At 47.2% G+C, this 14,280-nt stretch overlaps 1 protein-coding gene across 1 annotated transcript in view; it reads right to left on the reverse strand.

Moving 5' to 3' along the window:
• Positions 1-12,000, reverse strand: part of MYO10 (myosin X) — a 171,984-nt gene extending 159,984 nt beyond the window's left edge. Inside the window, exon 1 of the mRNA XM_074146918.1 lies at positions 11,800-12,000. Within this exon, the coding sequence (XP_074003019.1) occupies positions 11,800-11,820 (21 nt within the window). The 5' untranslated portion in view covers positions 11,821-12,000. The remainder of the gene's footprint in view (positions 1-11,799) is intronic.
• Positions 12,001-14,280: the final 2,280 nt, after the last annotated feature.

A 14,280-nucleotide genomic window follows, 5' to 3' on the forward strand; every position in this document is an offset into this window, starting at 1 on the left:
AGGAGATACATCCCTGTGCTCCAGCTCAGCCGCAGCTCATGCTGTCTACCGAGAACTCTGGTGCCTTCCAGCAGAAAAAAACGAAATTTCCAGGAAAACAGCAAGGCTTTTGTGGCCTCTCTGACTGCATAAAGCAACCATGCACTTTTCAAATCAAATACTTGCAAGCAATATAAAGGAGTGCTTCTGTAAGCAGCACACAAGTTCCAGAAATCAAAATTAAGGATTACAGCCTGTATGTTCCCTGACTCCAGAAGCGCCTGGAACACAGTAAATGCTGAATCACTATCCAAAGGAAAAGGATCCCACAACTTAATGTTTTCCCTTTGCACTCAGTAAGGACAACTAAGAACAAGCTACCCACAAAGGACCACTGGATGCTCACAATAAAACGCAGAGATTTGTCTATCACCTTTTGTCCTCCACCAGCTACTGATGACATCTCCACCTTAACTGCATAGCACGAAGGCATTCTACTGACAGAGGTCTAACTATACAGTAGAAGTTTAATACAGTTATTTCATAACATTGCAATTATGTTTATTCATTAGCTTCTGTACAAAAAAAAACAGGGAGTTTACTACTGCACCAGGGTTGTAGTCATTTAAGGTACTGAATCACCAAAGCAAAATGATGGCAGAAGTGGCGCGATAGAAATAGAAATTAGGAGTAGAAACTCTCAAAACTAACACAAAACAGAGAATCACCCTTTTGCTGCAAGCGCTGTGCGACTTTATGCCAAAATCCCATCTGCCATCTGTTAAAACTTCTCAGATTTGGCGTGCAAAATATTAGAAATGTAATTGCAAAGGGAGGGGGGAAAGGGGCTGCTGTGCAAATTATATTTTCTAGCTCAGATTTGCTGCATTTGTTTATCCCTGGAAATAGCTTATCAAGTATCACACGGCAGAATCCGACTCTGGGAGTTTCAACAACAAAGAGCTCGCTTCATCAGACACCCCGGTGCACAGTCTGAAAAGCAGCAGGAAATGCCACCCTTCAAAGCTCTGTTGCAAACACTGCTCTCATTTTCTTCCAGGGAATATACTAACTGATTACACACACCAAACAAACTTATCCGTCGTACCCATCACCAGAAAGCTGTACTGAGGAGATAAACCCTAATCACAAAACCACATTCTATATTTAATAAGGGGGAGAGAACCAAGACGATGACCAACAAAGCAAGAAGTCTGACCTACAGAATTGTCATCTACTCCTTGTCCTGATGTGAACTCCGGTGTCCTGCCAACTTGGCTCCTTTCTGAAGCAAATAAAAATATACCCTAACCAAGGTACACAGTTGGACTTTGACCTGCTAAAATGGTCAAATAGAAATGATCTCCACTGCTTCTGTAAACCAGATGGGTACAATAAACAAAGGGATCTGACTTTTCCTTAGGATAAACAACATCATAAGAAAAACAATCCCATTCTCTTGACAAATATATTTAACTTCATCTCAGTAAACATTTTAATGGCACGCTAAACAGCAGCAACTAAAATAGGACCAAATAATCCATTTCCGTTAATGCTACAAACATCAATACTTCTTCAAAACAAGGAATAAACTTCTCTTATCTCCTGTCCCCAAAACCAGGCCCAGTTTGGCTGAACGCAAAGGGGAGGCATGAGAATCTTTCCAGAGAAAACCTCCCAATTTCTGCTAACAAGATCGAGAAGAAGGAGAATAGACACATGCAGCACACAACATCAAAACCATGCAAGGGTTTGCCAGTAGCACCATTTTCACAGTCCAACATTGTTTCAAGAACTACAGAAATGTTTTCTGCAGATACTGTAAAGTTCATCAAAATGAGTTTTCTGAAGCCTTTTGACAGTTTGGAAGAGAAAGAGGGCCAAGGGGTTTGGGGCTGTTAACTCTGATGACAGTTTTCAGAAATACTCAGCTTTGTAATTCCAGCTGGAGTTAATGACAGCTAGCACTCGTCAACCATTTGAGCCTCAGGTCTCTACCCGAGGTATGCTACAGGCACCAGAATCAACCCTGACTTTGAGGCTGTGATGGCAGGCTTGGGCAGCAAGGTGCCATTCTGCCGGCGTTACCATGTCAAGAAGTTAAGAATATGGAAAACAACTCCCAAAACCCTCAGTACTTTTAATGACTACCCCAGTATAGAGGCAGACATCCCATGGTAAAAAGCCCTTGGGTAAGATTGCTCAGGGTGGGAATGCAGTTTTGCCCCAAGGCAAAAAAGCAACAACCAAACATTTCCCTCTGAGAAGGTATCCTTACAGCATCTCCCATAAGGGCATCCTCCAAAACAAAGCAGAGACTTGTATTAACACACTCTTGTATCACTGACCTATAATAAAGGATTATGAATAGTTTCCCAAGAATATATAGGAAGAGGCAACACTAACACATCAAAGTGCGTTCAGCCTTCTATTTCCCGAGTCCTCCAACACAGCCGTTCCCACTGTGCACGCCACCAGCCAGGATCCCGAGTGAAGGCACAGCCTGGCTCCTCAAGTCTGCTGCTGAGCTTCCCTCTCTTCCTTCCTCTTCCCCTCACTTGGAACAAAACAAAACCAAGATCCAAATCATTTCACAGAAAGATTTAACCCACTTAAGAGACAGGTTAAAGAGAACATTGACTTCTTCAATATTTACCTTTGCTTGATATTTACTCAAAAATCTCTAGCAAGGCTTGCCCCAAGATGAAGATCACATACTTTCAAAGCAAAGAAAGTCTGATACCATAATCCAAGCAAAATGCCCCACTGAAGCAATTTAAGTGATTGAAAAAACGTATCTACTGAAATGCATTAACACACAAATACAAGAATCCTATTCAAGTCTGAAGTCTGTCAGGCCACTGGATGGTACAGGAGACTGAAAAAGTGTATCTGCCAGGACGTTTTCCTTCAGCATGTCATTAATCCCAGAAGGAGTAAAAGGTATTATAGTGACTCCCGCGTTTAGGCTTTGCTCCAACATGCAAAGACAGGGCCACTGAGACACCTAGGAAATCCAGCTTAAGAAGTATTGGATATGAATTTTCAGTGCAAGTTCAGAAAATCATACAAGTGACCAGTACCCTTCATTTTTAAAGACTTCCTTCCATACAAGAGTAAACCATAGAGTTTTCCTCAAAGTCTTACAAGGGGTGCTCTTTGTTGTTTTTTTTTTCTCCAGTTACTGGCTGTGGCTGCTCCTTCTTAATGAAAAAAAAAGTCTCAGCACAATTGCTCACTAGGAAAAATTACAAGATCTCGTATAGAAACTGTGTGTTTACACAAAATGGAAATATTAACTTTGGTCAGTAAAACTGAACACACATCAATTTCTGCCACACTTCAAATCTGAACGAAAATCATGTCTGTTCCTAGTAAGGCACTTAATAAAGAAAAACAGGTATTGTTAAGTTCCTCCAACATCACCCATGCTGGAGATGTCAATGAAAAAAAAGCCCCAACCCTCTATAAATCTTCTGCCAAATAAGAAGGCTTTTACAGGCCAGACTGAAAAACAGTCACTTTGCCATTAAAGGAAAATAGGGAACAAGTATTTACATTTATCAGTAAAACAAGCACACACGTGATATGTTTACAGCTGAAACAACTCATCAACCTTCCCCAGTCAGTCACTGGTTTGCACTAGGAAAGGGTCCGGCCACTCATGATGTCCATGGAACAACACCCAGCAGAGCAGACGCCAGACACCCCCCCTGACCTGGCTCTACACTGGCTGTCCAGCTGAGGACATCAAAAACAAGGATAAACGATATCGGAACCTACCTGAGATGACAAGCCTTGATCGCTGACTTTGCAGAAACGAGTCTAGGAGTGGACATTCTCCCCCAACATCCTCCTACTTCTTACAGGTACAGTTAGAGATACTAGTAATCTTTACGCATTCTGTCTATCCTAACGAATCTTTCCCAGTGTACTTTTCCAATATAATGCTCATATTTTTTTTCAAGGCCTTTTTTTTCAAGGCCAGGCTGGATGGGGCTTTGAGCAACCTGCTCTAGTGAGAGGTGTCCCTGCCCATGGCAGGGGGGTGGGAACTAGATGATCTTTAAGGTCCTTTCCAACTCTAGCCATTCTATGATTCTATGATTTTCCATGTAACAAAGCGGTTATTTCTTCTTCAGCATGGGTACAGTTTACTTCACAAGGCAGATCTGGAAGATAGTTAATACCAATTCCCATTCTGCATCCAAACTTTGAAAAGTCCTGTCTTCAAAAGAATGCAGCGTTTGAGCTACTTAATGAACTTCTAACCAACAGGGTAACCCACTTAACCTTTCTTAATTAGGGGGTTGTCCAAAACAACGTCGCATTACAGTAAATATGACCAATGGATAATGCTTAAATTTCAGACATACATAGGACATCCTAGAAAATCCTAAATAAATCAATAAAAGCCACCATGAAAAATTTGAACTAACAATATCCAAAACTTGCCCTGAACTGTTGCTCCACCATGAAGCCATCCTCCTGCATGTCTCACTAATGGTTTAAAATGTCACATAATGATAAATAACAGGAAGATCAAGAGAAATGAGAATGCCTAACCCATGACCCTCTCATACAAGCCTGAAGTCATAATCAATCTAGCGAATTTCGAGGTCACATCCCGAAACTTGTAAAGTAGCCACAATTAGTGACTTAAGGCTGGTAATTCTTTTTTTCTTCCCCTCAGCAAAAGCCTTAATTCACAGTGACTTTTTACCTCCTGCCCTCCTACTGGGGCTCCACCCAAAACTACGTTCCTGGCTCTGACCACAGCTGGGGACTGTGATTCACTAAGGAAAAATACTGGCCCTGCAGCAGAAAAGGTCGGTGAGATCAAACTACCCAGAGGACACACTTCCCTCCAGAACCGCGACGGGCACACAGTCACCACGCCGGGCGTGCGAAGGATGGAGCTGCTGCTCCCGCCCTGCGCAGGAGACCGCGGCACCTTCCGCTGGGGCTGCATCCACCCAGGAGACACAAAATTACACTTCTTGTACTAGAATATTTTATTTTTTTTTTTCAGTTACATCATATTCACTCCCATATTAAAATTAAAAAAAAAAAGGCAAAAGGAAAAAAAGGCAGGCATGTTATTCATTTGCTAGGGCTTAGGTCTGGACTTGTTCTGTGCAAACACAGTGACACTATCTGCACCCACACACAGAGCCAAGGACCTACCAATTTTCCTTGAGTTATCTTCTAAAGCCAAAAACCAGATTCATGAGACTATAATGGTTTTACCAAGCTGAAACCCAAGATTTGGCTAAAATCACCACAGTGGAAGTGCAACATGGCACCATCAAGCCAACCAAGAGCATAATTATTGATGAGGTGCCTCAAACTTTTCCTTCCACCCTTTGCAGCACACTGGGGCAATACGAGCACTGGAAGGTTGCAGGGTTTCTCAGGTTACTCATGGGACCAGTGCACAAAACTCTCCAGATGACACACAAAGCTCAAGCTCTCCTTCCTTTCTGCTTCCCTCGCTCTTGCAAAGTGGTCCTCTCCTGCCTCCACAGAATCATGGAAAAAAATTCTGGGGCATTTCTGATAAAAGCCCATGCCACTGAGCTTCAAAAATAAGTTAGGACTGGCCATGCTTTCAAACACAGTTCCTTTTCACCAGGCAGCAGGCTCCACGACAGCTCCAAAACCAAAGAAGCAGCACCAAAGAGCTTTGCAACCTTCACACCCATACACAGGGTTCGCCAAATGAAAATACATACAAAGAAAAAAAATCCGATTAGAGCACAATAGCTTAAACACAAAGTGCTGCCACAAACGTACTATCAGGGAAAAGACAAAAAAAAAAAAAAAGTAACCATTTCAGTGAGGTGTCACCAGAAGGTGAAAAAAACCCAGCCAAGACTTCTGTAATGGTGGGGGGTTTCACAGCTCTCCTTTGGTTGGAGTCTGACTGAACATACCTAAAAAACCACAAGCGGACCCTGCACAATGTAGTGCCTCTATTGCTAATTTCAAGTTATGTGTTTTGCAGCTTTAAGAGAATTCTTGTGTCATTTTACAACATTGGTGGTGCCAGCAGGGCTGCTAGGCTCCAGCCCAGCCACGATGACTACGCTTCAGTTGCACAAATGTATCTTATGAAAGGCACATGTGAAATCCATGTAGTAGGCAGTTAGGATGACGTGCTACTGAGGAGCCGAACGTGATTTCCTGACTTGCAGAAACAAACCTATGAAAAACTTTCTTTTCTTTCCGACTCGGTAAGGTAGTCTTCCGCCCCCTTGAAACGTTTTCTAGGCAAAACATATAGCTCTCTAATTAACCTAAAAATAATTACTGACAAAACAACCATTGGCTTCTAAAAAACTTAAATATGAGAAGGAGTCACAGCTCAGAAACTTCGGAGAACACAGCCAACGTCAACAGCCGGAAGAGGCACTGTTCCTTCTTGGCATGGATTTGGTGCTCAGAAGCCGTCCAGAAATGTAACCTTTACGCCATCACTCATGGGATGATGGTTTTGCCCCACCAGTCTGAAACTCAACTTTGCTGGTGCGAGCTATGCAGCTGTGTCAGGAAGTGTAGTGACAGGACAAGGGGTAGCGGTTTTAAATTGGAAGAGGGGAGATTTAGATTAGATATAAGGAAGAAACTCTTCACTGTAAGGGTGGTGAGACACTGGAACAGGTTGCCCAGAGAAATTGTGGATGCCCCATCCCTGGAAGTGTTCAAGGCCAGGCTGGATGGGGCTTTGAGCAACCTGTGAGGCCACACCTGAAGTACTGTGTCCACTTTTGGGCACCTCAATACAAGAGAGACATCAAGGTGCTGGAGAGGGTACAGAGGAGGGCAACGGAGCTGGTGAAGGACCTGGAGAATAAATCGTACAAAGAACGGTTGAGGGAGCTGGGACTGTTTAGTCTGAGGAAGAGGAGACTGAGGGGTGACCTCATCATTCTCTACAACTACTTGAAAGGACATTGTAGAGAGGTTGGTGCTGGTCTCTTCTCACAAGCAAATAGCGATCGAACAAGAGGGAATGGCTTCAAGTTGCAACAGGGTAGGTTTAGACTGGACATTAGGAAGAAGTTCTTCACAGTGAGAGTGATCAGACACTGGAACGGGCTGCCCAGGGAGATGGTTGAGTCACCATCCTTGGATGAGTTTAAGAGTCGTTTAGATGTGGTGTTGGGGGATATGATGTAGGGAAGAACTTTGTAGAGTAGGGTAGATGGTTGGACTTGATGATCCCAAGGGTCTTTTCCAACCTGAATGATTCTATGATTCTAGTGGGAGGTGTCCCTGCCCACGGCAGGGGGGTTGGAACTAGATTACCTTTAAGATCCCTTCCAAGTCTAACCATTCTATGATTCTGTGATTATACCAGTGTCACAAGCTGGAACTTGTGCTATCAGTAAAACACTTCAAAATGAAAACTGGGGGACTTTTGAGATTGTCCTAAATGTGTACGCCATGCTGCACAGCACAGCCAGAATCCATGTATATCGATACAGAAATTTATTAGCATCACTGGATTTTCACTGTAAGAGCAGAAACTTGGCAGCGCCAGGGTCACTTGGTTGCAGGAGACAGTGAACCTTTCAAAGGTCTCCATGACGGAATCTGCGCTGGGAGGCAGTGATCTTCCAAACGTCACAGCACAGGAACACCAAGGAAAAGTGTGCCACAAGCTGTGTATCCAAAATAAGAGCTTCCAGGCTTGGTAGATACCTCTTTTGACAGCTCCCTGAAGCTAAGTTCAAAGCCTCAAAATTAATTTTTGCCCCACATCCTTCCCACTGAGGGAGGTTCAACACTTGCTCCTTCAGGACACAAGCTGGGAGCCCTGCCCTTGAAGCAGGGTACACAAGCAAGCATGTTCCAGCTGTGGAAGGCAGAAATGAAGGAAACTCTTCTGAACTCAAGGTACCAGCAGTATTGCTAAAAATGTAAGTATGCTGGGCACAGAGTATCTGCTATGCCTCAAAGGAGGCTACGCTGCAGCTGCCGATCACCCTCTGTGCAACGTTAGAGAAACATCAGCGGGACCTCAATGATGATGATGATGATGCTATCATAATGCTCTCCTTCATCTACCCAGACATCTTAGGCTGAAAGCTGGAGACAGAGTTGTTCTCCCCACTTCTCTTCCACTGTGGAAATTAAGGGGGTGGGAAGGAATAATCTTTGTCTTTTAAGCTTGGCAGCAACCAAAGGCAACCGATTCCTGCAGCCACCGCTATGCACAGCTGCACTGCAGGCTCCCCAGGAGCTGAGCACCAGCTCAGCAGGCAGGCTTGGAGAAGACGACCTCCAGAAGAAGCCCCCAACCTCAACCACTCCCTGACCGCAGCTGGGCCAGCAACCCCCACACTCCTCCAGTGACAAGGACAGCAACCGCGGTTCAGTGCGACGCACTGCGTACAGGGGGCAAAGTGACGCCCCACATAAGAGGAAGAGGATGAACTTGACTTCTGCATCCACTTCCCCTGCTGCCCTGGTAAGGACTGCCTGGGAACTTCACATGCTGAGGAGGCAGTTTGAGCTTCCCTCTCCTGCCTTTTTTCTGCAAAATTTCCTTCTGTTCCATCTTGAAATGACTCTTCTCCTTCCCTCACAGTGTACGTCCCCTTTCAGCAGGGATGCGTTCTCACTGGAAAAAAGAAGTCTGACCTCAGCTACCACAGGAGACTGCTCCCTTGTGGACACCCTAACTGCTGGTAAAACATGTGGGAACGATTTTTTCAGGCTGTTTTGAGCAACACAGCCAAATGGCTCTATTGTGGGTGGCTCTCACATCCATATTTTTAATTCTGAGTATGGATCTCTGGGATTTCTACAGGTTTTAACACTTTACATATGAAAATATGGCTACGTAACTACCGAAAAAGTTACAATTCCACCCTCTTTTGAACACCTAAAGCTAGCACAGATCAATCAACAGCCGGAAATAGTTTTTAGAAGTCTCTGAAAACACTTCCCCTCTGTATTTAGAGTGCAACTTTATAATACCTTTAGCGTCTTCCCGCAATAAAAGCTTTCTGGGAGAGACAGTTTCAAAGCTGACTCTTCTAGCCTAATTCTTTAATCAGAACAATTTTTTTTTTTAACGAGCCAAGTTTGAAAACTGGGATAGGGATGGAGATCAAGGCTCCTCTGGAGACAGATACAACCACTTGTTGTCCTAGAAGAATAAAAGTCAAATAAGACATAGCAAAGGAGTCAAATAAGAAATAGCAAAGGAAGGACACCGGGCAGCAAGATTGAGAAGTCAAAAAGCTGTGAAATCACAGACAACGGCAGCATCAGCTGATCAGCAGGAGCCTGGCGTTATGCCACATCACATTTAACACAGCAAGTCCCAACAGGAGCAGCTCCTCCGCGAGGTGCGCGTTCCAGCACTCCGGCAGCACCTCACTCAGATGCCTCCTTCTGTTCCAGTGAGAATCATCATATAGTAAGAGCAGGTTACAGCCAGCACCTAGCTATTGAAAAATATGGAAGAAGTAGCAGTGCAGGGGGGCTTTTTCTCTAACAACTTTCAGTTGTACAGTGTTTTTCTGCAACAGACGGACCTGAAGGCACTCCTGCCTCCAGCGCAGCGAATGGGGGCTTCTCGGTAATGCCAAGGAACAACCGCCGGGAAGCACCGGTATATGTCCTTCTCACCTGCCAGCTTTTCTCCCAAAACACAATTACAGCAGCGGAGTCACGTCGTTGCTGAATGGGAGCGGAGCAGACCGGGCCTGCTACCTGTGCCTTTCATCCAGCTTCCTCTTTTCTTCCACACGCTGCGACTTATTTTAAGTAGAACAATAACTCTCTCAGATAAGTCAGCAAATATTGTCGTAAAGAGCAGCTGCAGGATGTCTGCCTCGCACAAATTAAATTATCCAGCTAACGGCTCGATCCAGTGCCTTCAACAGACATTTTTCTGTGGTAGCTGGGTCGGGCCCAGTGCATTGCTGCCATTGTGTCTTTCGCTCCCTATGTGCAATTTACATACGCTCCGGTGTGAGGAAAGGAAAACGTTTATACTTATGGGTGGGACTCTGGATGCAGATTAAAGCCGAAGTACTATATTTACTGATCTTTTAAAGTAATATCAACATGTTGAAAGGGAGTAAGAGTTCTTAAGAAAGATCAAAGTCTGCATGCAGCAACCACAAATTAGCATAAGTACATGCTGAAATACTAACACAGACTGGCAAAATTTACTTGCTTTTTCCCTGAGGCACGTAATTTTGGCTAACAGGGGAGTCAAAACCATTAACTCTCTTCTTCACCTTTATGTAGGGCACACTACTGCACTTTGTGTCAGAGTGAATGACTCTTCAGATTAATTTTGCAAGGCTAGGCTAATACACCACATTGCTCATGGCTTGCAAGCTTTTGAAAGGCAAGGGCTACATCCTCTACAGGGGAAAAAAAAAAAAAGAAAGAAGTAATATTACTACTTAGCTCAGACTTTTTGAAAGTTAATTTTATGTTTCTTCCTTCTTATTGCACTTGACAGAACTTTTGTTGTCTGACAAATGAAAAGCTAACAAGCAGTAAGGTGTATGACCTTCTTTTATTTCACTAATTACTATTCCAGTAAACAGATCACCTATTTTTCTTGTGGAAACATCAACAGCAGCACCGAGAACACAAGGGAAGTTATTCCATGAGGGCAAAGGACGGTTTTTCAGCTTAATCACAGTCCTGTAAAACAGATGCCTGGCCCGTATTTACAACCCTGACAGTGCAACTGCTTCAGCGAGGGGTGCAATTAAAGCAGTCGTACAGTCGGTCACCAGAAGTCACAACCCAGATGCAAGCTTGGCCAGCAATCTACAAGCACAACACAGAGCGAAGTCGCTGCATTAATACTGGACACCTTGTGTTCCTAAGGCTGTGTTAACACTAGGCGGGCTGAACCAAATTGGTTAAATATCGCTGGTATAAAATTCAGCTAACTTAGGGAGAGCAGAAGAGGACCCAAGTTTTGATTTTTAGCGTACACCTTGGGTAAGAAGCAAAGCGTCTTCGATTTGGTTTCCTCACCCGACACCGATGAAGCGGTCAAGACCCACAAGACAATGCCAAAGCTCAAACCACTTTCCAGACGTTAAGTCTCCCTACTTTGCATTGTGTATCAGAAGATTTTGTCTGTACTTTAAAAGCGTGTGCTTAATAAAGACACCATAAAAAAAGGACTGCCCTGCTTCTGAAACCTCCAGCATTTGAAGCCTCATATGCCCCCGCAAGGCGGAAAAAGTAACACACACACCGGGTTCCACGCAGGGACACCCCAAGGAGGGAACCACCCCCGCCGGGACAGGTTTGCAGAGGCTGGCCCTCGCCGGCAGCGGGGAGCAGGGGGGAACAGGAGGGAGAGCAGGGACCCGCACCGGACCCGCCGGAGCCCCGGGCAGCCCGCGGTGCCGCCGGTGGGGTCCGGGTCGACGGCGGGGGGTGTGCACAACCACGGCACCGGCGCCTCCAGCCCTGCTCGCTGCAGCCCCCCTGGGCTCTAACGAGCCCCAATTAGCTCCCAGAGCCTCCCCGGCGGAGAGCGGCGGCAGCCTCCGCTTCGCTGGGCGGCCCCGAGTGCCGCCGGAGCGCTGATAATTTGGGGGGAATTTGGGGGCCGCTCGCCCCCGCCCTCTCACGAAGCCCCGACCCCCGAAGCCCCTCCAGGCTACTCCTACCACCCCCCCCCCCGCAAGCTGAAGTGGCTCCGGAGACGCGCCCCACGACACTTTTCGGGAACCCCTCGCCGCTCGGCTGCCGCTCCACAAAGCGACCCCACGCCGAAGGAGGAGGAAGAAGGAGGGGGGTAGAAGAAGATCCCGCGCTCACCTCCGCCAAGAAGTTGTCCATGGTGGCCCCTCGGCCCGCCGGCGGGTGCGCAGCGCCGGGCCCCAGCCGCGCACCATGTGCCGCTGCCCAGCCCGGCCCGGCCCAGCCCGGCTCGGCCCCACCGAGCCGCCTTCAGCCGCCGCGCCGCTCCATCGCCGGCACCAGCCCGCAGCCTTTGTCCGCCCGCCCCCTCAGAGCCGCTGGCCCGGGCAGTCCCGGCAGCGCATAGCCGCCGCTGGGAGCCGGGGGAGGCGGTGAGGAGGAGGAGGAGGAGGAGGAAGGTGGTTCCCGCCGCCGCCCGCTGCTCCCCCGCGCCCGGGGCCGCCCCGTCCCGTCCCGCCGCGGCAGAGGGGGAGGCGGAGCCGGGGCCGCGCTGCTCCCTGCGCCGCGATCGGCCGCGCCCCCGCCCCGCCCCGCCCGCGGCCCGGGCACCGACCCCCGGCCGCCCCCCTCCTCCTCCGGCCCGTCCCGGTGCGGCTGCTCGGGGCCGGGAAACCGGCGTCCCAACGGGGAGTCAACAGGGGAGCGGGGAGGCTGAGGGGTGCGCTCCGCGCCCGGGCTTTGCTCTGCGCGAAGCCGTGCGAGAAGCACCGCCATCCGGTGAAAGTTGCCGGCGGAGTTCAACGCGCGGTGGAGAATCCGTGTACCTGCAGGCTGCCCCCGCGCACGGCGGGCTCTGACTCACGTTTGTGGCGGATTTGCGTACGGGCTGTTGTCAGCCGTACCTGTGTTCCTGTACGAAGTACAGGCTGCAACAGCCATTGCTCCCCACTGAGAGAACACTGCAGATGAAAATAGCCTTCGGGCCACCTCCCAGGGATCATGGAATCACAAAAATCACAGAATGTTTTAGGTTGGAAGGGACCTTAAAGACCATCTAGTTCCAACCCCTCTGCCCTGGGCAGGGACACCACCCACTAGACCAGGTTGCTCAAAGCCCCATCCAACCTGGCCTCGAACACCTCCAGGGATGGGGCATCCACAGCTTCTCTGGGCATTCCCAGGATGCCCTGGGCTTTGTTCAGCAGCTCGCTCTGTAGGTTTTCCACCAGCCCTTCGCATGTCTGCAAAGCAGGTATAAAGTGTTCTTTTTTTTTTTTTTTTGGAAACGGCTCTTGTTCATTGTTTTGCACTATCGCCCTGTGGTAAGTAACAGCACAAGAAACATGGTAACAAGAATCAAATCTTGCAGATATATTTTATTAAAGTGGGCAGACTCCATTCACGTTACAGGAAGAACTGTACTAAAAAATATGTTACAGCCACAAAGAAAGTGAATGCAGTAGTCAGTCTTTTGCTCGCAGGCAAAATTCTGACATTGCTTTGGGAGCTTGAGCATGTGAGTAGTGACGTGGGAGACCAGCCCTGGATATCAGAAATAATCACAAGTGTGGAACTCTCATTTTTTAAGGTGTCATGGGGGCTAACATGTAGAGCACAACAAGCGCTACTAAAAAAGAAAGGTTAAGAATACATACACTACACAAGGAAAGCATTCTTCTTTCATCTTTGTTCACATTTATCTAATGTCCAAAAAAAATTCTGAAAAAAAAAAAAAAAGAGGAGAGTAAGTAAAATAAGTTTGGCTTTGAGATACGTAATGTCCAAAATGGGGTTCTGCTGGTCTTGGAGGTTCACACAGTGACATCCAAGCAAACTGCTGCGCCATCAAGGTTAGAGCTGGGACAAACCAGCACAAGAGGGACTTTTTGTCGAATGGGTATCTGCTAGAGCCAGCGTGGGGGCTGTGGCTGCCCGCCCCCTCAGACAGAAACAAGCCAGAGGGGAAGCCTTCAGGAAAGTGGCAGCTGCCTCAGACACGGCCATCTTCTATAGATCAGCAGCAATCTCTCCTTGCCATTGCCAGCCACAACGGCTCCTGGCAGCAAAAGCAGAAATGCTTCCCACCTTGTCTGTAGCTTATCCTAAAACAGAAATGCTTTCCACCTTGTCTGAAGCTCATCCTAGCGTCCCCCAGGCAGTGCCCCTCTTGCAGTATGCCAAGACCATACATCCCATAGGCTAAGCAGGCTCCTGGGGGCTGCCTTGGGGGCGTCACTTCTCTTTCCAGTCCCCTCCCTTCCCCCTCAGTCTCTACACCCAGGTATATGGTTCATACCTTCCTATAGTTGCTTTGAAACTCAAGGTCTGGCCAGGATTTCACCTGAATTTGCCTGTCTACACAGTACCAGCTCACAGTGAAGTTAGCCGAAAGAGTTATTCCGCTATAGATTATATGGTATAAACCCTATGTGGAAGCTCTGTAACTCTATTCCAAACTACTGCGCTTCCAATGTTGTTCCAGGGGAATGTTTTTTTTCCACAGTCACTGTGCCAGAAAGCTTCCCCACTCAGACAAGCCCTAATTTGGGGAGGGCTGAGTCAGATCGGGGGTATTTTTTAAGTTATTTTGACTTCTGATTGAGTACTTTGTTTGACACCATGCTATTGGAATGTAACGCGCATGTCTGGCTACTGCAT

The sequence above is a fragment of the Numenius arquata genome, chromosome 4 (genome assembly GCF_964106895.1).
Source record: "Numenius arquata chromosome 4, bNumArq3.hap1.1, whole genome shotgun sequence".
Lineage (NCBI taxonomy): Eukaryota > Metazoa > Chordata > Aves > Charadriiformes > Scolopacidae > Numenius > Numenius arquata.